The sequence below is a fragment of the Protopterus annectens genome, chromosome 8.part1 (assembly GCF_019279795.1).
Source record: "Protopterus annectens isolate FY-2018-M chromosome 8.part1, PAN1.0, whole genome shotgun sequence".
In the NCBI taxonomy this organism is placed as follows: domain Eukaryota; kingdom Metazoa; phylum Chordata; order Ceratodontiformes; family Protopteridae; genus Protopterus; species Protopterus annectens.
In genome coordinates this window covers 496380610-496406641 of record NC_056742.1, presented here as the reverse complement: position 1 = coordinate 496406641, position 26032 = coordinate 496380610, and the positions used below count along the sequence as shown (strand labels likewise).

General features: G+C 40.5%; 1 protein-coding gene across 1 annotated transcript in view; it reads left to right on the top strand.

The window, feature by feature from the left end:
- The window catches only part of LOC122810164 (cadherin-4-like), a 368858-nt gene that overhangs the window by 314474 nt on the left and 28352 nt on the right, over window positions 1-26032 (top strand). Inside the window, exon 9 of the mRNA XM_044081642.1 lies at window positions 17134-17273. Coding sequence (XP_043937577.1) covers window positions 17134-17273 — 140 coding nt within the window. The remainder of the gene's footprint in view (window positions 1-17133; window positions 17274-26032) is intronic.

Here is a 26032-nt window from a genome sequence, read left to right as displayed (position 1 = left end):
GGTTAGTGTTTTTTTGCATCCTGCAGCTGTTATTTTGCTGCAATTGTATTGTACAGATATCTGCCGTTCCCTCCGTACACCTTGTATTGTACAGATATCTGCCGTTCCCTCCGTACACCTTTCCATGTTCATCATTAACAATGTAGGTCCTTCGGTCAGCTGCTTTGGAACCTGTTCAGCTTCAGCGTAAGAACTTTACAATCCTTTTCTATGTTTAATATAACAATAATAGTGGGCTGCAGAAAGCATTGCTGCCTCACAGCAAGATGTTCCTCGGTTCAATTCTCAGCTGGGGTGCCTTCTGTGCAGAGTCTACATGTCCTCCATGTGTTTGTGCAGATATATCAAAGGCAACTGTGAAAAACACCAACACAGTAGATAAACAATTTATTTAGCGCTTGCATCTGCCAAATGGCTGGACTTCCTCAGAATACAAACCAGACACTGAACAAACATTTAAATACCCGCCCAATTGGAGTCAATAGTAATCATGGCACCAAATAATAAATTCATTGAATAATTGATGCTTGATGCATAAAGACAAAAATAATGCTTGTAAGAATAAATGCAAAGATAAAAACATACATAATATATGACCTATACACGTTAAATACTTCTTATGTACCATAAAAAAAAAAAAAATATATATATATATATATATATATATATATATATATATATAAAATAAATTGAATATATAGAAAACCTGAGTCTATTGGAAATACATACATAAACAGTACATATAGAACCTATAATGTACAAAAATGTATAAATATTATAAATGTTTAAAATTTTTAAATAGCAAACATAGATTTAAGCTTGAGGAGACTAGCAATGGAAATGACATCACTGAGGCCTGGAGAACGTGCAGCATTACACCTAAGCTGCCATCTCAGCTCCAGGAATTCAAGAAAAATATTACGGGGACCACCTCTAGGGTCAACATCAACATTATCTAAAACAGAAAATGTAAATGAATGCAAAGGAAAACCATTTATATGTCTATAAAGGGCATTTCGCTCATCCTTTTTACTGATGTCATAATAATGCTGATAAATCCTGTACCTGAACTGTCTGATGGTTTTGCCTGAACCTCCTTGTGTTCTGACTGTGCTTCTCAAACATTTTGGAAATATAGAGTATATTTCAGAGCATTTATTATAACTGTAATTGCCTTAATATTGCTACAACTCAAGTGCTCTAGGTTGCACTGCATCTGAAGTGTTTGTGTGTTTTAGCTGCTTTTCTGTATATATAGACTTCTCTGTTTCTTTAACTAAATAAGCTCTGCAAAGTTGTTTTATTACATTCCTGCCTGTATTTCTGAGTTTTTTGCACTTTTAAAGTTTGTTTTTGCTTAGTTTAACTGGTAGGCTACACACTCAAGTGTGCTAGCCAAATTAAAGAATTTACTGTGTTTCTATACCTAATTTCTGCTACTTTGTAAAAAAAAAAAAAAATCCTTGTTTCCCACCTTTACTGAACTAGAATAGTCCAGTCTTCAGGTATTGCTGATCTCTGGGCTGTGTCATAGTTCCTGTGTTGCCCAAATCCTTATTTCGATAGGGGGAAGCTTCTTTGTTCACCAGTGAGAGTGGGGAGCTCTGAGCAGCCCATCTGTCCCTTGAGGAGTGGTTCCAGCCCAGTGACCTGTAGCTTATTGGCCATTTTGGGCCATTTCCTATCTCTTTCTAACCCCCTGCTTTAAAGCCAGCCTTAGCGCGCTTTTGCGCTTGTAATTTAAAGTTTGTCCTGTTTGTTGGGTGTACTTGTTGAGGCTACACACTCAAGTGTGCTAGCCTGTGTTACATATTTATTGCATTTTTCTGCTGTTTGTTGCAAAAAAAAAAAATTATCCTTGTTTCCCATCTTTCCTGACCTAGAGTAGTCCAAATACAGGCTTTGCTGTATTCTGGACTTTTGGAAAGTTCTTGTGTTGCCCATTTCCTTTCTTGGATAAAGGGAGGCTTCTTTGTTCACCAGTGGCAGTGGGGAGCTTAGAGCAGCCTATCTATCCCTGGAGGAGTGTTCCCAGCACAAGAATCTGGTAGTCTATTGGCCGTTTTGGGCCAATTTCTAGCTCTTTCAAGTCCCCCTGTATAAAACCTGCTTTGGCGCGTTTTTTGCACTTGTTACTACTCAGCCAAGCTCCTTGTGGTCCTGCAGAGTGGTGCTAGCAGCAGAGAGGCTAAAAGAGTGACTGCTAACCTGATAAAAGTGTTTTTTTTCCTGCTACTACCTGGGTGACTGTCCAATCTAGCTAAACTGCAAGTATTTCTGCTTGTTAACTGTTTAAAGTTGTTTTTGCATCTGCACTTTTAAAGTTTACCCTGTTTGTTGCATTTACCTGTTGAGGCTACACACTCAAGTGCACTAGCCTGTTTACATATTTATTGCACTTTCCTGCTGTTTGTTGCAAAAAAAAATTATCCTTGTTTCCCATCTTTCCTGACCTAGAGTAGCCCAAATACAGGCTTTGCTGTATTCTGGACTTTTGGAAAGTTCTTGTGTTGCCCATTTCCTTTCTTGGATAAAGGGAGGCTTCTTTGCTCACCAGTGGCAGTGGGGAGCTTAGAGCAGCCTATCTATCCCTGGAGGAGTGTTCCCAGCACAAGAATCTTTATTTTATTTTTTATTTTACATTTGTTGACCTGGCTAGTCTAGCTGGAGAAATTTCCATTTTCAGTAGCGGCCCGGGGAGAAAAGCTCCACAGAGTGAGATACCTACAGAAAAACTAACAAAACAAAATAGACTAATGATAATAATAACAGTAATAATAATAATATTAGAGTTAGTAATAGGGTTTGCAATAAAAAACAAAAACTAGTAAACCCTTCAATGTAAAGTACTACTACAGGATTTAATTCCTATGACACACAATACTATCTACATGACATTGTACAAATTGAGAAAGAGAAGGCAGAAAAAAGAAAAGCTTAATAGATTGTAAATAAAGGAAAGTATGTAAATAAAAAGTAGAGTGAAAAGAGAGTAAGGGAAAAGTTAGGGATTAATGTAGAAAATAGCAAACAATACAGATAACAGGTAGAGAAGTAGTGGGAGAGAGAAGACAAATAGTGAGAAGTGTATCAAGGAGTAAGAGATAGTTTTATATAGTTAGTTATAGTGAAAGGCTAATCAGGTTTACTACAAGAACAAAGCCAGTGATTTTGGAAATGCAGTTTAATACTTTGTTTGAAGAGAGGCAATGAAGTAATCTTTGTTATGTTAGAAGGTAACAAATTCCATTTTGTCCCTACAGCATTGGTAAATAGAGAGTCACCAGCATAATTATTTGATTTTATAGAACTTATTAGAAGTTTGCTGGAGGAGCGGAGAGAGTTGAGATTTTTATAGGGGATTATGAGTTGTGAGAGTATTGGGGTATTATTAGGTTGGTACCAGATTTTATGGGCAATGCAGAGTTGATGGATTATTAGATAGTTCTGAAACTCAGGCCAGCCTAAAAGTTTTAAGTTTAGGCAATGATGTGTTTTATATGGGTTACCGGTAGCAAAGCGGGCAATGTTATTATAGCAGGTTGCCAGTTTGTGAAGGCTTGTTTTTTTGAGATTGGTAAAGATAGGAGAAGCATAAAGAAGAGTGGAGATAAGATGGAAGTGAGCGATCCTTGTTCTAGTCGAGGGTGTAAGAAAAGGTCTAATTTGATATAGGGATCCTATCTTTCTGTTAACTAGTTTTATGGAGTTGTTAATGTGTAGGTCAAATGAGAGATTATTGTCAATTGTAATACCTAACAATTTAGTTGATGTGTCAGGGGAGATGATAGTGGCGCTGTTGGAAGAGATAGAGAAACAGTTTAAAACAGTTCAAGAAGCAGAAATACTTGCAGTTTAGCTAGATCGGACAGTCACCCAGGTAGTAACAGGAAAAAAAACATCTGGTAGTCTATTGGCCATTTTGGGCCAATTTCTAGCTCTTTCAAGTCCCCCTGTATAAAACACGCATTGGCGTGGTTTTTGCGCTTGTTGCTACTCAGCCAAGCTCCTTGTGGTCCTGAAGAGTGGTGCTAGCAGCAGAAAGGCTAAAAGAGCAACTGCTAACCTGATAAAAGTGTTTTTTTTCCTGTTACTACCTGGGTGACTGTCCGATCCAGCTAAACTGCAAGTATTTCTGCTTCTTGAACTGTTTTAAACTGTTTAAAGTTGTTTTTGCATCTGCACTTTTAAAGTTTGCCCTGTTTGTTGCATTTACCTGTTGAGGCTACACACTCAAGTGCGCTAGCCTGTGTTACATATTTATTGTACTTTCCTGATGTTTGTTGTAAAAAAAAGTATCCTTGTTTCCCATCTTTCCTGACCTACAGTACTCCAAATACAGGCTTTGCTGTATTCTGGACTTTTGGAAAGTTCCTGTGTTGCCCATTTCCTTTCTTGGATAAAGGGAGGCTTCTTTGTTCACCAGTGGCAGTGGGGAGCTTGGAGCAGCCTATCTATCCCTGGAGGAGTGTTCCCAGCACAAGAATCTGGTAGTCTATTGGCCATTTTGGGCCAATTTCTAGCTCTTTCTAGTCCCCCTGTATAAAACCCATTTTAGCGTGACTTTGCGCAATTTTTGCACATAGTGCAGCATCATTCGGTTTAAACCATTCTCGGCTCCACAAAGTCTGCTCTTCACCTTTTCCCTTAGAACTGATCTAGTTCTCATAATAAACACCCTATTCCCACTCTAAAGCCTGGCACTTGCTCACTAAAGCAATTATATAAGTCAGCACTAAAAAATTAAAAGCACTACACCCTCACAAACTCCCCTTAAGTACTTTGCCATTGGCCCTTTTTTTTCAATTATAAAGGAATTCCCAATACTATTCTAGCATGTCCAAAGGTCAGTTGTTAATCTCCTCTCCGGTTTAGCTGGTGAATCTGGGAATCTTGAGGCAATGTTATAACTGCCTCATATACACAGACAACCCTCTCCTCCTCCCAACAAATTCCAACACATGTGAGAGATGCAACCATATAGCCAAACTGGAGGATAAGCTCTCTCAACTCAGTACTGGCGTAACCAGTCAGGAAGAGAAGGAAACCACACTCACTACAATTCCAGTCTCACATAGATGTACCACAACAACAAACCAAACACATAAACACTCAAAAACATACTCGGAGGCTCTAAATAATAATCTGCCTAAGCAGCAGAGACCTCCAAAGCAGACACCCAAGCAACTGCTACCCCAAAACAAAACACATGCAACACATAGCTCACAAAGCCAGTGTGCTGAACAGTCACAGCCCTTAAGGCTAAACAACACACCCGATACATTTGTAATAGGTGACTCTATTGTCAGGCACACCGCTCACCAGGCTGAACAAGGAGAAGGTCACGGTGAGCTGCCTGTCAGGCCCTGTGATCCGCCACATAACACAAACACTCAGGTCACTCCAAGGTAAGTACAAATATGACTCAGTCATCATCAATGCTGGTGTGAATGACCTGTGACGTACCTCCCTGGACTACATGAAAAGAGACATAGAGGAGCTCTCTGAGCATGTAGCCCAGGCCGGTATGACCTTGACCTTGAGTAGCATCTTACCCTCACCAAGAATGATGCCACAATATGAAGACAAGATGATCAATTTCAACAATTGGCTTAAGTATTGGTGTCATTCAAAGGGGATCCAATGCCTGTCTGCCTGGGATGACATGCTAGACAAGCCACGATGCTTCGCTAGAGACGGCTTGCACCTGTCACCCCCTGGGCTTTCGGATATTGGCGAAGGCTCTTGCCACCCCCATAGTGCCTTTTTTAGGCAAGGCTCAAAAGACAAACCCACCTCCATAGGTATCACAAGGGATAAGAAACTAAGAGTAATGCTACTGAATGCCAGAAGTCTAAACCTCAAGATGCATGCACTCGAAACTCTCCTTAGCATGGAGAACATCGATATCTGTGCAGTAACAGAAACCTGGTTCAAGGCTCCCGAGAGCACCCCAGCACTACCAGGTTATACCTCATACCATGTTTTTCGGCCCCAAAATTTGGATTGAACCACAAAAGGAGGGGGAGTATCAATATTCGTCAAAGATACCTACACCTCCAGGTTGGTGGCACAGCATGAAGCATCAGAGACTATCCATGTGCAGCTAACAGTGGGTAAAACTGCCTTCCAGTTTATAGCCTGCTACAGACCACCCTCCCAAACCCAGGAACCCCACTCTGTCTTCCTGAGAACACTGGAAAATATGAAGGTCTTTCCAAACACCATTATATTGGGCAACTTCAACTACCCTAACATAGACTGGGAGCATTACTCTAGCTCCAACACCCTAGCCCAAAGGTTCCTAGAATTTATAAACTCAAATGCTATGGAACAACTTGTTGCCACCCCTACAAGATGGATCATGCAATCCCAAATAAAACCAAGATCCAATCCTCCAAGGTTAGGCATCCTGTCTGGTGGACCCCAGCCATAAACAAACTATACAATAGAAGGAGGAAGCTACTACATGATAGATCAAAATCCCAAAAAGGGAAGGCATCTCTGATCAGTATTAGCAAAAAAAATACGGGCACTCATAAAATCGTCTAAGGCCAGCTTCGAGAGAAAAATTGCACAGGACACTAAGGATAATCACAAGGCTTTCTTTAGTTATGTTAGGAACCTGGGTGGGAATTCCCAGATATGCTCAGAATTAGTCCAAAATGACAAAAAATACACCGAACCCACAGACATTGCCGACATCCTAGCTGACAGGCTCAGCGCAAACTTCTCCTCCCCTTCCCCACCAAAAGGGCAAATATCTATCCCAGCAGAGTGCTGCCCCCCTGACATCTCAGATGCTCAGGTAAGAGCTTCCCTCTCCAAAGCAAAAAACACAGCATCAATGGGACCAGACGGTGTCCCGGGCTGCATCCTACATGAACTCCAAGAAGAACTAAACTCAAACATAAAACTACTGCTCAATCTCAGCCTTACTACAAGATATCAAGATATGCACCCAAAGAGTGGCGTACAGCAGCAGTGGTCCCTTTCCACAAAGGTGGTGTCTCAACGGATCCTGGAAACTATCGCCCCATAAGCCTGACTAGCTTGGTCTGCAAAGCTATGGAAAGGATCATCATGGACCTCATAAATAAAGATATTGGGGACCTACAGACACTGGATCCTACCCAGTTCGGCTTTGTTAAGGGCAGATCCTGCCTCTTAAACCTGGTCGATTTCTTTGAAACAGTCACCAAGGCCACTGACGAGGGGAAGGTGGTCCACACAGCCTACCTGGACCTTGCAAAAGCCTTCGATACAATACCCCACTCGGGCATTATAAATAAGCTCACCAGCTTAAATATAAACCCCTATGTCACTAGATGGGTTGCAAACTAGCTCAAGGACAGAACCCACATGGTTAGAATTGCTGGAGCAATGTCAGACTCCAAACCAGTTACAAGTGGAGTCCCACAAGGCTCAGTCCTGGGACCTCGCTTGTTCGGTATATATTTCTTGGAGTTACAGGCTAACACAGAAGGACTGTGGCTGACCAAGTTCGCAGATGACTGCAAACTTGGCGCCATAATCGACTCTCCAGCCGACACAAGCATCCTACAAAAGGGCCTCATAGAAACAGACAACTGGTGCCAGAGCCATGACCTCAAGCTGAATGCCAAAAAGTGTATAGTCATCCCCTTTGGCAAAAACAAAGTGCCCATAAATTACCACATAGGTGGTAATCCATTAAGTACAGAAGAAGTAATTAGGGACCTGGGTACCCAAGTTGATAGCAATCTCTCATTTGACAACCACATGGCCAAAGTGGTTAAAAAAACATTTTATATTGCCCACCTAATCATGAAGGGATTCACATCTAGATCAGGGGAGGTCATCGTGCCGCTTACTCATCCCTCATCAGACCCATAATTGAGTACAATGCCCCTTTTGGGATGCACCTTACCAGACACCTGCAGCAGTTGGAAAGACCCCAAAAGTACCTCACCAAGAGGATCAAAGGGCTCAAACAGATGCCATATGCTGCCCGGTTAAAGAAACTCCAGCTCTGCTCAGTGGCATACCGCCTGCTCAGAGGCGATCTGTGCCTGACGTATAAAGCCATGTCCAACCCGGAATTAATGGACATGCTGCACCTCAGAAAATCCAAATCCCATCGAGCTACGCGCTCGAGAGACTTGAACCTCAGCACTGAAATAAATAGGGCATGCTGAAGGGACAGATTCATAACCCAGAGGCTCCCTTCACTCTGGAATAAAATCCCAGTACAGGTTAGGCAGAGTCCCTCATTGACTCTCTTCAAGAGGAATCTTGATGAGTGGATGGGAGATTGTAGGTTTACCCCGGGTATGACTTCTGTGTCACTGTTAGACAGAGGCACAGTATACTAACCTCGAAAAAGGGCATAGCAAAATTCTTTTAAAATGGGTGGCAAAAGCCAAACACATTCTGGCTAGGCTTATAAATGCCCTAGGGCAGATGGCCTAGTATGAACCTATGAACCTATAATAACAAGTACACTGTTGGCACAAAGCAACATAAACAATGCTCTTACTATCACAATTGAATCTCTTCTTATGCTTGATTTTACCGTAACCATGTACAAAGCATTCAGTACCCTCAAGAATAAACTTGCACTGAGAACAGTGACCACATTTATTTACTCTCCCTGTATGTGAATTAGACACGATTCTTTCAATCATAGTTTTAAAACAGGTATATTTTTGATAAACTACCAACGGTCTTTCACCAAGTTTGTTAAAAATATTCTCATCACATCTGAAAATCTCCCAAATTTTTTTTAATGGTGTACTTGATTTCCCTGTATTGTAAATTAAATGGCAAAAGGCCTTACCATGAGACAAGTTTGTAGATACCAAACCAGGATCAACAGGATTAACAACTTGAACTAGGGACTTAGCAAGAAGGGGGGTATAAAACCCAGATGATCTTTTCCCTGTGACTTCAGTAAAAATTTCTGTTAAAAAAATCCATAGGATAACCTCTCCTCAAAAATATATCAAATAACTTACTGCATTCCTCTAAGAATGAACTTTCTTGACTAACCATCCTGGCCAATCTGACACATTGGCCTTTAACAATGACCTACCTTTGATGGATAGGATTTCAACTCTGGAAATGCAGGTATGAATTTGAAAAAAGTCAGTTTCCTATATAATGTAGAATCAAAATTACCTGATTCCCTGTTCTTAGAAAGATTGACATCCAAAGAATTGATCTGTGTGGCATCAACTGACATCGTAAACCTTAAAAAATCTGTAGAAGAATTGATAAATTCAAAAAAGGCTTCAAGTCTTTCCTTAGTGTCAACCCAAAAAATAATAATGTAATCAATAAAGCATTTATATAAACACGAACTGTCCTTGAACTCAGAAGGAAAAATAAAATTATTTTCCCAAAAGGCCGTAACTATGTTGGCAAACACAGGTGCACAAGCAGCACCGATGGCAACACCCTGGATTTGCTTGAATAAATGGCCCTCAAAACTAATAAAGTTGTTTTACAAAACTAAATCCATGAGACTACTGATAAACAAACTTTTATCATGTCCAAGAATTGGCACTAAATATTGAAAAAAAACAGTCAATGCCAGTATCATGTGGGATGCTGGAGTATAAATCTTTGACATCAATGCATACAAAGAGAATATCTTCTCTATATAAACTGTCATTGACATTAGATAAAAAATCCCACAAATCCTTTAACAAAGCAGGATAATTATTAAACATACTCTTGGTCTCCTGATCAATGTATTTAGCAATAAAAAATGTCTTGGACCCTTTGGCATCCACTATTTGCCTCAGTGGGGGATCCTCAAGGCATTTGTGAACCTTGGGAATACCAAAAATGGTAGGTGTTCTGGGAAATTGGGCCTTGAAATAGTCCATTTCACTAAGTGAGACTTGATTGTTTATAAAAAGATCCTCAAGGGCAAAATCAATTCTATGAAGGGCCCCATTTAACTCATTCAGAGATATTTCTTCATACACATCTGAAAATAAAATAGAAAACATTTTATTAATGTAACCATTCGTACTCATGACCACCAGTCCTCCACCTTTATCTGGCTGCATGATACGAATAGAGACCTCACTACGAATGTGCTGCAATAAAAGATGTTCATCCATGCTTAAGTTAATAGGGCAACAAGATTGAGTGCTAACAATTCTCCTAATTTCATCTTCACAAAGTTTTTCAAAAACAAGTATTAAAGGATGTAGAGGTTGGATTAAATGTACTGGTACTTTTGTTCCTATGTAAATCTGTATTATACAAGCCATCATCAAATAGAATGTTGAAACTGAGTTTCCTCAAAAACAGCTTAAATTGAACCAAAACATGGTCCAATTTGGCTTTCTGTGCAGGAACAGACGTTAAACCTTTTTCAAATAAACTGGCCCACTCCTCGGTGACATCAACATGACTATAATTAAACACTTTAAAATCCCCGGTGGTATTAAAAATAATTTTAACCACAGGATCTGTGTTCAATTTCAATATGTCTGCCACCAACCCAATCTCCCTTTCCCTCTCACCTTCCCCTTCCCCCTGGTCCACGCTTGTTAGGGGAATGACTAAGTGGGTGGTGTTGTTGACAGAAATTCTGATTGTTCTCCCCCCTCTGATTCATTAATGTCTCGGATCTCCTCGGGGGTGGGGTTGTCTAAAGGGATTTCATCATTGAAATTGTCCTGGCCTTCCAGTTCATTAAACATCACACCAGCATCACTGTCTACACCAACGATATCACCGTCATAAACAGTTTGATATACAACAGAGTCTACATGTCCTCCATGTGTTTGTGTGGGTTTCCTACGGGCACTTTGGTTTCCTCCTGCATTCCAAAGGCATGCACCAGGTGGATTGGACATTCTAAACTGGTTATAGGTGTGAGTGTGTGTGGAGTGTGTGGAATGGAATAATAACCATGGCAGAGCTAGCCACCCAGTGGTGTGAACCTTGGCTCTAGATGATTGTCATTGTTGAGGTGACAGCCTGACTTCATGTAAAACAAATGGGAGAAAGAGATTGTGGATGGATGGATGGATGGATGGATGGATGGATGGATGGATGGACGGACAGACTAAAAATCTGAAGTCAACGCCTTGTCAAACCTAAAAAAAAGAAATCCAGTACAGCTGATCAAACATGCAGGCTTTAGTTATGTGCAAGATAGTGGTGCAGTGAAGATAATGGAATTTGCCCTTTCCCTACTGTAGTGTAACCTCAGAGTTAGTATATATACCTAACAGGGGATGTGGGAGGAGCAGGGGAATACTTACCACTACAAAAAAAAAAAGAAAGAAAGAAAAAAAATAATTTTCTTTTGTTTTATTTTTCAACAGAGTATATTTCAAGCAGTTGCGGTGGTGGTGCTGTGGTAGCGTTGTCGCCTCACAGTAAGATGTCCTGTTCGAGTCTCAGCTAGAGCGTCTTCTGTGTGTAGACATGCGTGAATTGGTGTACCTTCATTGAAGGTTGTGCACCAGGGCCGGCAACTCGGCACATAAAAATCTACTGCCAATCATTAGCGAACCGGAGTTCCGCTGTGGCGACCCCTAACCGGGAAAAGCCGAAAGACACAACACAACAACATTTCAAGCAGTTGAGCTTTGTTTGCTATGTTGCTTGTTTGATAAAGCAGCATACACCTACTGTATATAATATATCTATCTATATATATATATATATATATATATATATATATATATATATATATATATATATATATTATATATATATATACACACACACACACACACACACACACACACACACACACACACACACACACACACACACACACACACACAATATATTCCTATTAATTATGTCTATCAGGTGATCTCATCTATGTATTGGTTTTTGGTAATTCATCAAAGTGCACTTAGTTTCAGAAAGGCTATGTCTACGAGTTAGAGGTCCTTTTTGCTTGTTTGTTTGTTTGTTTGTTTTTTGTTTATCGGTTAGAAAAGGATAGTATTTTCCTTTTTACATCAGTGTGTATTGATTTGAGAAAACAGAGTTTTGACGACCTGTGTTGGAGCCTCCTATTTGGGAGGTTGCTCATGCCCATATGTGTACTTGCAAATGTGCAGTCCACAAGGCTTCTCTGGGATGATGGGGGTTTGACACAGTGGTTGGGGTTTAAGGCACACTACCTGACAAGAGTATGCCCCAGTGGTGGGGATTAGGGCACATTCCACAGTAGCAGTAAGATGCAGTGAGGGACCTGACTCCCTGACAGCAGGAAGAGGTATGTGGTGGTGGGGTTAGGACACACTCCCTAGTAGCAGTATTATGTGGTGGGGGGGTTTATACCTGATGCCCTGACAGCAGGAAGATGTGATAGTGGGGTAAGGGCACTCCATAACATCAGTATGTCCCAGTAGTGGGGTAAGGGCACACTCCCTGACAGTAGTATGTTCTGGTGGTGGAGTAAGAGCACACTCCCTGACAGCAGTATGTTCTGGTGGTGGGGTTAGGGCACACTCCCTCACAGCAGTATGTCCAAGTGGTGGGGTAAGGGCACACTCTCTCACAACAGTATATTCTGGTGGTGGGGTAAGGTCACACTCCCTGACAACAGTATGTTCTAGTGGTAGGGTTAGAGCACACTCCCTCACAGCAGCATGTCCCATTGGTGGGGTCAGGGCACACTCCCTCACAGCAGTATGTTCTGGTGGCAGGGTTAAGACACACTCCTTCAAAGTAGTATGGTCTGGTGGTAGGGTTAGGTCACACTCCTTGACAGCAGTATGTTCTGGTGGTAGGATAAGGGCACACTCCCTGACAGCACTATATTCTGGTAGTAGGGTTAGGCACATGTCCCAGTGGTGGCTGACAGCAGTATGTCCCAGTGGTAGGGTAGGCACACTGACAGCAGCAGCGATGCGTTGGGGGTGGAGATGCACACAGTATGTTCTGGTGGCAGGGTTAAGACACACTCCCTCAAAGTAGTATGGTCTGGTGGTAGGGTTAGGTCACACTCCTTGACAGCAGTATGTTCTGGTGGTAGGATAAGGGCACACTCCCTGACAGCACTATATTCTGGTAGTAGGGTTAGGGCACACTCCCTGACAGCACTATATTCTGGTAGTAGGGTTAGGGCACACTCCCTGACAGCACTATATTCTGGTAGTAGGGTTAGGGCACACTCCCTGACAGCAGTATACTCTGGTGGTGGGGTTAGGGCACACTCCCTCACAGCAGCATGTCCCAGTGGTGGGGTTAGGGCACACTCCCTCACAGCAGCATGTCCCAGTGGTGGGGTAAGGGCACACTCCCTGACAGCAGTATATTCTGGTAGTAGGGTTAGAGCACACTCCCTGACAGCAGTATGATGTTGTACTGTCATCCACTATCTCCTCACCAGCCCTGGATCTGGATCGGAGTCAGCCCAGGGTAGGCTACGGCAGGAGTGGTTGACCCAATAAATGAGGAGAAGAGCTGGTGGCAGCTGAGGGGAGAAAAAAAAGAAAGGGGACTGAGTAATTCTTGGTTGTAATCACCCTGACTGAGGTGTACCTGTAGAACTTTTTCTAAGCATGCACATGAAAGGACAATCCCCTCCCTCCAGAGCTGTCACTGCTGGGAGACACACTAAAATAGCATGTAAGAACTGCTGAGCTTTTCCCTGAGACTGACTGCAACCTCCCTGAATTTAAGGAATCCCAACATTTGGGCACACAACCTTGGTGGGAAGTAGTCTGAAGTGACTAACACCACATTTCGTGTTGACTGTCTGTAACCTATTAAAAGTGCTGTAGGAGGTGGGGTCACTCAGCCATCGCTGTCGTTCTCATTTCCTTTATACTCTTAAAGTAACCATCTTCGGAACCAAACAGGACAGGGTATTCCCTGAACAGAGCCCGAGAAGACAGCTATGGTATTCCCAGTGAATGAGTAATAAACATTAAGTGTACTGGCAAATGGCAATCCTGGATCACATCAATATAGCAACTTCTTCCATTGCATTATAAGAAATGCAAAATATCATGTTGCTCAGAGATGAAGAAATCAAGGCCTGGACTTTAATTGTGCGCAGTTCATGTGCAAGAACATGCTGAAAATATAGAGTGTGCATAAAATAATTTAGTGCCTGCTGATAAAAAGTGGCCAATGCAAGTACTCACTAAGATGTTTATTGTTGGACAGGTACATTTTGTGTGACAGGGACCCTGCTTAGAGCTGCTGTTAAGATAGCAAAAGTTCCAGTGGCCAGAAGATCCATTTCACTTTTTAGGTGACTTGAGCCACCATATTTATTTTTTCTAAGCTGTTCTCTGGTGATATCTTTAATGATATCCATCCACAGGGGGTATCATCAAGGAGGACTGAGGCTGGGGACAGCAAGGTCCTGCAGTCTCTTCTGGGGGGTGACATTGTGATGCGTGGGCCAATCCCCCTTTCTTCTGCATCAAGTGTAATGATTCCCTAAACATGGGGTTGGCTGGGGAGGCAGAGATGCAGAAGGATTCTCTTTTCCATCATCCATCTTTTTTTAATTCAGGTGGCTCAGTGGTAATTCCAATGTGACGTGTCTTACATAAACATTTTCTGGGTCTTTTGGGAAGGGGTTCTAATACAGAGGGATACTGGCCCCATTTATGGCTCTGTGGTAGAAAGCAACATCTTAACAGAGATACTAGAGGGGTGTCAGGGAATCAGCAGGTAGGAATATCACCCAGACAGGGTGGCTGGCAGACAACTGTTGCAGCACAACTGCCCCAAGAAATTATCTATTTATATGAAAGGCACCTGAAAAATTAACTGGAAGGTGGACTGAGTTTCTCACCAGATGTCCTGAAAGCAGACATCCTTGCCTGTGTGTTGGGAAGGCCCAGTGCCTGGAAAATTGACTTCAGGAAGGATGGTAGGGTGAGGACCTGATCCTAAACTGTACACCCTAGTGACACTAGTAAGATATATGTTGGCAGGATCAGTGGCAGAAAATCTGACATCACATAAATGGGGCATCAGATATAGCAATCGGAGAGGACTGGTGGTCTGGCAGAAACTGAAAGGGCTGGTGAATGTAGGAAAGGGTCAGCATCAGACATGACAGCCGGGACTGTCAGCAATGGTGGAAAAAGCAGTTCCGGAATGAAGCATGACTGGTGACCCCTTGCACCCAGAAAGAAAGGGAAGAAATAATCCTGGATGGAATATGCCCTTTGAACCTTTTGATAACAGCCATGCAGAAGTGGTAATCAATGGGAAAAAATCCAGAAAAATCACCGGCTGAAGGTAAATATGGGCAAGGAGATGGGGAAGGATTAGCCTGGTCCCCAGGAGACCCCCTGCAAAAGATTCCATCAGTATGATGACAGTAACTTAATGGACTCCACTGAATCGTACCTCAAATCCTTCACAAGTAGTGTTGAGGGAAGAATATGAGAAGAAGAAGAGTGTCCATGTGTCCATGGCATCTGCGGACCATGTGTCTGATAACCTGCGGAGCCTGGAGGATTTATAACAGGTAACCACTGAAATGTTGGGAATGGCTAGAGCAAGGCCAGAAATATGGAGACTGAATTGCCAAAAGAATGGACTTGTATATAGCAAGTCCAAAATGCCATTTCATGGAATAGTCACATTTCTCCAAGATATGGCGATCGCAGAGTTTGCATTTATAAGTTTAAGGGAGGAGGTTGGAGGCTTGCTGCCACACGGGTTTGCAGGAGGACTTGTCTCCCTTGCAGAAAGAAATTTAAAGGAGGATAGCAATTTTTGAGATTCACTCTTCTCCTGTGTTTTCAGTCTTTTTTTTTCATCTTGTCGGCACTCGGCATTTTGGGTGCTGAGATTTCAATAGGGAGCCTTTATAAAACCCCTTGTATTTATGACAAAGCACAATGTCTTTAAAGAGCATAGGCATCTTTTTTGACAGGAGACAGTTGTATTGCTTCAAAAAAGGAGTCAGACATGTATGGGAAAACAGAATGATCCCCCAAGGCCTGAAGTATCAAGAGAAGAAAGGAAATAATTCTACAGAGCACCTCAGTGTATTGTACTGTGAAAAGACAATACAGGCTCTTACTACACTTGTTAGCAGATGGAATTTACCTTCAAAAATCACACTTACAAAACTCAGAAGTTATGAGGGAGATAAAAGGTGGGCATCAGCCTACCAGCAAAAAGCAGCAATCATTCTGTAATTAGAAAAGGCAGAGAAATACAAGAACATTAAAAAGTTATTCACACACAATAACCATGCGACAAAAGTCTAAAAATGCCAAAAAAAGCAGTCTGGAGCTCTTTTTTACAAACAAAAGCTTTTTGCAACAAACAAAATAGGTAAAGGCCAGTGAAGCTGTGGTACGTGATGGAAAGGAAGAAGATGGTAAGGCAGTCTGGAAGACGTTTTTCTGGCAAAGACTTTTAAACCTGTGGTGTAGGTCCTAACAGTTAGTGAAAATGGGCCTTTTATGAGATTTGTAATTTCCGGTATTTCTCCCTGTGGTCATGTGGGTTTCCTCCGGGTGCTCCAGTTTCCTCCCACATCCCAAAGACATGCTGTATGTGGATTGAACACTCTAAACTGGCCCTAGGTGTGAGTGCATGCGTGCGTGTGTGTGCCTCCTGTGGAAGGTTGGGCGCCGAGCTGGCAACTTGACACTGTAAAACTCCACTGCTAATCATGAGCGGACAGGTGATCCGCCGTGGCGACCCCTAACCAGGAAAAAGCCGAAAGAATAAGAAGACTTTCCAAAAAGCTACAGTACGTTCTGTGTGGAATTTGTCTGTGATCAACGTACAGTCTCAGTATTTCTGAACTGTAGTTCTGTGTGAAAAATACTTCGACAGCTGAGTAGGAGCGAGAATAAAATTTAGGATGTCCAGTTATATCATTTGCTTCACTGATAATTTCTCTGCCATGAGCCGCTGATGTTTTAAAGTTCTGTAATGGTAACGTATTCAGCTCCCAATGAAGAAGGGCTCTCACCATTTTATTTGCATGTCCCGTACATATAGGACTAATTTGTTCCAGTAATTCAGACTGGCAATCACCATAATTCTGTAGATTTTGAGTGAATGACACCCAAACTATAGAAATAAAATTCTTGTTGTATCTAAATGTGAGCTGTGTTATACATACAGTTCTGTACAATGCCATAATAACAAGTACATGGTCTGCTTTCACAGGTACCTTATTGGTAGTGACCCCCTAGGCTGGCTAGAGTGTGACCCTGATGGAAACATTCATACAAAGTTAGAACTGGACAGAGAGCTTCTGCCTATGGAAAATAACAAATATAAAGCCACAATCCTGGCATATGACAATGGTAAGAAAAATATACATTTATTTATTATTTATTTAGTTATTTATTTGTCTTTGTTTACTGGGAAAGTCTGACTAGGTAATACCCATTTTCAGCAGAACCCCAGGGAGAAAAGTTCCATTTGATTATATTGCATTATACTAAGTTCCAGTTAAACACAGAGTAGTTACATTTCTATTTACATTTATACACAAACAGTAGTTACATTTATACATTCTAAGATTTTACAGAGGTGGGAGTTACTAAACAGAAAGCCCTTATGCAACTTAATGGATTGTACAGACAGCAGTTATGTATAAAAATTATTTTGTCATTTCAGTGAGAGATTGCGTTTATTCTGTTTAAGGACAGTATTTGGAGAGTTTCATATGGTGAACACAAAGTCTCAACCTTGAGATGAGCATGTGCAAGACCAGTGTTGGTTAAGATGTTGTTTAAGCAGTGGTTTAAAACTAGTGAGTTTGTCAGAGAGTTTTATTTGTCTGGGGATACTATTCCAGAGTTTAGCGATGTATTTGAAGTAGAGGAAGTCTCCTGCAACATTATTTGACTTATTTGTAAGTAGTAAGAATTTGTTAATAGAGCGAGGGTCCCTTGATGGCAGTAGGGCAGTAATATGTTTTGTAGTGCAGGGCATTTTTCTGGATGACAAATGAGGTTGTGTGCTGTAGTTAGTTCTGAATATGTTAGGTAGCTGTGTAACTTAAGCCAGTTTAATTGTTTTAAACTATGACAATGGTGGGTCCTATGTAGGAGATTGGTGGCACATGTAGCTATTTTATTGTAGCAGAAGGCAAGTTTCTTTCTCTGAGTATTGTTTAAGTTTGCCAGGATAGGACAGGCATTTCAGAAAGTCGGCAATAAGAAGGTGGTGGCTAGAGTTTTCATTGCAGTATCTGAGAGGAATCCATTGATCTTATAAAGGGAGCCTAGTTTCTGGTGTGCAGTATACACTGGTCATATTTCATACTGTCATCTATTAGAATGCTAGAAGTTTACTGTGACTTACAGTTACAATGACGGTATTTTTTGACTTTATGGTAAAACATTACTTGAAGCACTTTTTGTTATACCATATTACATTTCCATTCTAATTACGATTCATTACATTCATTACGAATGTATAATTGCTAAAATGATGATAAAGGGCAAAAATAAAGCCACATGGCTTCCAAGTTCCTAATCATGCATTATAATAGGAGGCAATTAAACAATGGACTCCTAAAAACAGAACATAAAATGATCAGATGTGGGTATAATTACTGCAAGCTCAGGTCAGGATACAGGGCAGTAAATCAGGAGGGTAAACAAGTTAAGCTCTAGTTATCATGATCACGCTGTGGCAGATTTGGGGAAGCATAACGATTTTATGGCTGGTGAGTGGAATCCCCCATTGCCCTTGTGATGCATAGGGGTCATACACAAGTGACAGCTGTTTATAGTAATACACCACTTAATGGAGGAAAAAGCTGAGCTATGTATCACACAAATGGTTCGTTCTGACACGATATAAAAATTTAATAGAAAGCAAAAAAGAGAAAATGACAGAAATAATTATACAGATGATCTGTACCGTGTGAACAATGCCTGACTATTAAACCTAACGCAGCTCATGCAGGATGTTGCTACAAGGCATACAACTCTCTGGGCAAGTATCTTCTGACATTAAATGTGTGGGAATCTGAGGTTTATGCACAAGCCAGTCTGCAGTATTACACAGTACTTATTTCTTTTATTTGTCAATTGAGTGAGTGGACTGGTACAAGATCAGTTTTAGTCATAAACTAGACCAATAGGCAACAACACATATATAGTAGGACTACAAATACATCTTGTAATCACAAACCCTGTACCACAGGCATAGAAAGACAGGTTGCAGGTATTTTTACATAAGTCTTAGACACTAAACAGAGGTATATTGTACTTGCAATGAAATATACATACCATGCATTTCATGGTGGCAGATAGTTAATCTGCTGGAAATTTCTGTATTGAAAGCATAGTGTGGTGTAATATAATACTATAATGCACATAATCACATATATAGAAACAATTATAAAATTATATAAATAAGGTAAGTATAGGGGGTGCAAAACAATTTCTAGTGTTAATTAACACTAGACCAGTTCTATAAGAATAAAGCTGAAAGGTATGGTGGTTGGTTGCAGACAGGAACAGAGCATCTAAAAAAAGTCTTTTAATAATTTAAAAAACATATTTTATACACTTCAGAAAAATATATCCATATGATATATTCCTTGGTGCACGTGCTTCAGCACACACACACACACACACACACACACACACACACACACACACACACACACACACACACACATGAACACACACACACACACACACACACACACACACACACACACACACACACACACACACACACACACACACACACACACACACACACACACACACACATGCACGCACGCGTGCAAACACACACACACGCACATACATGCACACACATGCACTTATAGGCTTCTTATGTTTCCCATGGAACAGAAATCTTGGCATTAATTATTGTTTATAGGATAGTGTTTACTGTTTGTTTCTCCCTGCAGTTTGTTTTATGGTTTCACTTTTGCTATTTTTAAAAATTTGTCATGAAGCAGTTACATGAAATGCACGGACTTGGCATTCTTTTCAGTTCCAGATATATAATTCATAACGCTAAACAATTTTGGTATTTTCTTTATCCTAAGAATCAATTATCCAGTGGCCTCTGGAAGGCAGTGGCATCCCATTTGCTTGAGGTAAAACTGGTCGAGCATCACTAATACATAGAAAAAAATCAAAGGCATATTAAGGCCGAATGCCGTTGCCCATAAGAAATCATTGCCAGTCTTGCTTTGAAGTGTGTATCAGCAGTAAGTTACTTGTTGTGGGAGACTTTTCCCCTCTTTGAGTTGGTACATATAATTTGGGGGTGTGGGCTCACCCCCTCCCCAAATATCTGGGGTGCTTGGGGCCTTCCCCCTACAAAAAGCAGTTAAAACTGATTTTGTTACCCGTCAGTATTTCAGTTTTGTTTTGTTTTGTTTTTGTCCGTTTGGCTTGTCAGCTTTAAGGAAGTTGGAATTCATAACAGAACCACAGGCAGAAGAGAGCTGGGTGAAGAGCCAGATTCTACAGAGAGACACTTTCAAATGCCACCCTGCAAACAGTTTTTATGAAAAAAATGTCTAAAGTTGATTTGGATACATTTTTAATTTGTATTTCTGATGTTATCAAATGGCAGTGTGGTGTGTTCTCTGTTTTTCCTACAGGTCTTATGGGTTTTTGTGCTTCTTTATACTTTTTCTAATAATTAGGGCTGCATTGTCAAAAAGTCTTAACATACTGATATTGTTAGGGGATGGGTGGACTCAGACAGGCTTGTTCTATGTTTTGTTTTGTAAGCTTAAACTACATCAGCTGGATTGTGAATATGACTCACAAGGGATTTACTTGTTCTGCCCTGTGCTAAATGATTATGGTTTGATTTTAACTGATGCAGATGCAGCCATTTTAAGCAATAAACAAAGTCAGTGGTGTCATTTACTGTCTTACTCCAAAATCTGAATGCATATTTCCCTGTCAATCTTAAAAGAGTTCACAAGCCAGATGCTCTCCTCTTTTGTAAATGCCTAGGCCCTCTGTCAACAACACATGACAGATGACCTACATTATATATGGAGGTATAGCCATTATCTATAAATCTAATCTCCAAGTTACCCTCTATAATGAACTTCCATCGCTAGACTCCAAATCTGAAATATTATCTACCAAACTCCAAATTAACAACAACAAATCTATCTACCTAATTTGCATATATCTTCCCCCTGGAAACAATACTCATATTCTAGAAAACTTACTTAGTTCACTTTCTAACCAACTACCCCAAGAAACCATTATACTTGGTGACTTTAACATTGACTGGATAACCTGTTCATCCCAGCACCCTACTAACCACATAAATCTCTATGGATTCTCTCAATTAATAACCACTCCAACTAGAATCCATAAACCAAATAGGAAAGAAACAACTCTTGACTGGATCCTTATTAATAACCACCCTAGCATTTATACTCCAGGAACCCTTCCTGATAATATTAGTGACCATATGCTTACATATGTCATTAGACAAAATTGCACATCCCAACTACCCATAAACTCAACACATCCCGCTCAAAAATTCTTCAACCCTGATAATTTCCTGAATGAATTGCAAGCATGTGACTGGTCTCCACTGACTCACCTTGCACTTGATGAGGCAGTGACCTACTTTAACACCAACTTTCTACAAATCCTAGACTATCACGCTCCTTTTGCTCTACTAGGATAAGATCCAAATCTGCCCCATGGCTAACTAAACAAACTAAGCAAAAAATGATCCTAAGAAATAAAATATGGGCCAAATGGAGAGCTACCAAATGTCCATCTGATCACCTCCTCTTTAAACAATTAAGAAATGCCACCAAGAAAGATACTCTTAGAGACAAAAAGGAATTTTATCTTCACCTTCAACAAACCAGTCAACAAACCCCTCAAAAATTTTGGTCTGGTATTAATAAACTTCTTAAACCAGGACATTCAACTACTCCTACCCCTTCAGGCTTCAACCTCAATAATTCCACCCAGATCCCAGATGCCTTTAACAATTATTTTACAGAAGCCATTCAAACCCTAGCTAATTCATTACCCACACCTACTGCTTCCTTACCAAATACCTCTAAAACCTCATCTAATACCTTTCATATTCAACCTGTCGCTACATCTCATATTTTTAAGCTTCTCAAAAAACTTAAACCTTGTACCCCATCTGCTGACCAACTCCCATCTGAATACCTACAAATTGCCGCAAAAGCTATAGCCTACCCCATATCCATACTTATTAACAGGACTATCTCTGAAGGAAAAATCCCTACCTTATGGAAAATATCTCACATAATTCCTCTACATAAAGGGGGCTCTTCTACTGAGCTTTCAAACTTTCGCCCTATTGCCTTACTCTCTCCATTATCAAAGATTATGGAAAGATGCATACACAAACAAATTCTCAACTACCTTCTACAAAATAAACTTCTAGCCAACTGTCAACATGGCTTCAGACCTTTCCACAGCACTACAACTGCCCTTCTTTCCTTCACTGACTCCATAAATAATAATCGGAATAATAACCTCTTTTCCTCCGCACTATTCATAGACCTGTCAGAAGCCTTTGATATGGTTAACCATAATATACTTCTTGACAAACTAAATCTCTATTCTCTTGACTCACAAGCACTTCAATGGTTTAGGAGTTATCTCCAAAACAGGCAACAAGCAGTGCTTTGGGACAATAACCTATCTTCTTTACTCCCAGTAAATATTGGTATTCCACAAGGCTCAATCTTAGGTTCCCTTCTTTTTTCATTATTTATCAATGACCTACACTTGAACATACCTCAAGCCACCTGCATTCAATATGCTGATGACTCAACTTTAATCTGCACTGCAAAAAATGTTCCCTCCCTCCAGTCCCTCACCCAAACGGTTTTCCAAAATGTAGAAACATGGTTTATGCAAGAATGCCTCCTCCTTAATCCCAAAAAAACAAAACTACTTCTCTTTACTCCTACTCACAAATCTCCCACACCATTCTTCACTATATCCTCTAATAATGCTACCAATATTAACCCAGATATGACCACTCGCCTATTAGGTGTAACTATTGACAACCATCTTAATTTTGATGACCATATTAACACCACCATTAAAACTGTTAACAACAAAATTGGTACTCTCTATAGAATTAAACCCTTCCTTACCCCATTAGCTAGAAAAAACATTGCCCAGACCCACCTTATCTCCACCCTTTTCTATGCCTCTGCTATATATACTAAATTATCTAAAAATAACATTACCAAACTCTCTACCTGTTACAATAGTGTAGCTAGATTCAGTACTGCTACTCCCCTCAGAACTCACCACTGTCTTAACCTCAGACAACTAGATTGGTTAGAACTGAATAACCACCTACTCTATAAACAGCTACTTATCATTCATAAGACCCTTTTCTACCCTGATAATACCCCTAGCCTTACTAAATTGATTTCACCCTATAAAAACCTAACTACTCTACGCTCTGCTAATAAACTCGTAGTATCCTTGTCTAAATCCTACAATAAAGCTGGGGACTCACTATTTTCAAATACTGCAGGAAAAACCTGGAATCAACTCCCTCATGAAATATCTAACCAAAACTCTACCTCTCTTTTCAAAAAACATATCAAAGAACATCTTAAAACTCAGTGGCTTTGTCCTTGTGCTAACCCCGACTGAAATCGCTTCTCCTCTACTCCTAACTTTCCTCCCCTCCCCTGACTATGCCTCTAAATAAGACTTTCAATTTTTACATTTTACATCTTAGAAATAGGCTATACTATAAATTCTTTGTCCCATTCAATTCTATCTTTGTGTTTTGCATATCTGTTTTTGTTAGACTAACTGTATATGATGCATATCCATATAATTGTCTGTTTTTCTCATTTGTTTTTAAACAAGGCTACCTTGGTACTTTGTATTTTTTCATTCATATCGTTGTTTTGTTAATATTTTTTTTGTTTACTGCCTAGTGTTGGAGCTTTTCTCCCCGGGCCTCTACTGAAAACGGATGTATGTCCAGCTAGACTAGTCCGGTCAACAAATGTAAAATAAAATAAATAAAATAAAATAAATATATATATATATATATATATATACAAAACCCAAGAAGAAAGCAGTAGCAAAAAATAGAATCAAAACTATTCAATAAATCTAGTAATGAATGCTGAAATAATCCAAATCCACGATGTATGGTAAATAAATAAACACGATTTAATAAGTGCAAATCGTGTTTATTTATTTACCATACATCGTGGATTTGGATTATTTCAGCATTCATTACTAGATTTATTGAATAGTTTTGATTCTATTTTTTGCTACTGCTTTCTTCTTGGGTTTTGTATCTATCGTTGGGCGTTTGGCTGTTTTTGACATATATATATATATATATATATACACATACACACACACACACACACACACACACACACACACACACACACACACACACACACACACACACACACACACACACACACACACACACACACACACACACACCTATGTATATACGTATATTGCCATTCAGTGGGACCTGTGTGATGGCTACAGTCTGGAAATGACAGCAGTCCTCCACAGCTTTTCAGCGAAGCACTCCAGGTCTAAATCTGCTGTCCTTTATCTGATTTCTGCTGTGCAGATTATATTTTTAGATCTGAATTTCTTGTCTGGAATGGACTGTATTTGAATAAAGAGGACACAAATGCACATAGGACCTGACTGTGAATGTGTTTCATTTCTGTTCTACAAAATTGCCTTCCATTGCATTTCCAGTTCAGGGTCAGCGCTGTATTTGACAGATGCAACACTTTCAATTTCAGAATCACTCGTAGTAACCTTAGTTAACTCCACGTTATAGTTAAAGTGGCATAAATTGTAGAATTAAGTGTTGGTACACCGCTGCACATCCAAACTGATCTCATAGTCAAACTCCATCACACATGCTAACTTCCCTAGTCCACTGGGCAACACAAACTGCCTGACAGACTTATTGCAAGATTAGAAGGAATTATTTAGGGCCTTCTTGGTCATGGTACTTGAACCCAAATTTTTATATACATTTATTATTTTAGCCCAAATCAATTTCTTAACTAAGAGCTGAAGTAGTGTTTATCTTTTCGTATTTGCTCACTAAACCACCTTTATAGCTTATCAAGAATAGAAGACCGACTGCATACTGTAAATGTAGTGCTTAAAACTTAACCTGCTTCTGCTAATTCTCTTGAAATAAAACTTTAATCCAAGAGCAGATAAACTGTCATCTTCTTTTGTCCCTCCCTAAAACATCTTACACCGTTGGTCAAGATGGAGGGCATGCTTGCCTGTCTAGCCTCTGTATCCAGCCTCATAGCACTTGATATATTCAAGCAACGTAAGGACTGCCTGATGCTCGCATTTAATGATCTTTCACTTAACTCATCATTGGCTACTTGTACATATCCAAACTGAAAGCCACACTCTCACAAACAAATACATGCCGTAGGCATCATTCACCTACACCACACTCTGTACATACTCACAATAAAGTATCATAAGCTGAGGCACTAAAAAAGCCTTTGCCTAAGCCATGCAGGCACATTGGGTGCAAGGTTCATAGGTTCATAGGTTGGTACTAGGCTATCAGCCCTAGGGCCTATACAAGCCTAGCCATAACAATTCCCTGGCTATTTCTTCCCACACTATTTCATTCCCTGGACCCCTGTCTAGCAGGGCGACTGATGTGATCCCTGGGGTGAATTTCCTTTCTCCCATCCAATCGTCAAGGTTCCTCTTGAAGAGGTACAAAGAGGCACTCTGCTTGACATGTATGGGCAATCTATTCCAGAGTCTGGGGTGTCTCTGGGTCAGGAACCTATCCCTCCAGCATGTTTTGTTTATTGTGATGACAAGGTTTAGATCCCTGGAGCGTTTAGCTCTGAGAGATTGGGATTTCTTTAAGTGTAGCATGTCCAACAGCTCTGGGTTTGACATGGCCTTGTAGGTTAAGCAGAGATCGCCTCTGAGCAGACGATATGCGACAGAGTACAGCTGGAGTTTTTTAAGGCGGTCAGCGTGGGGCATCTGCTTTAGGCCTGTGATTCTTTTAGTGAGGTATTTCTGAGGCCTTTCCAGTTGTTGCA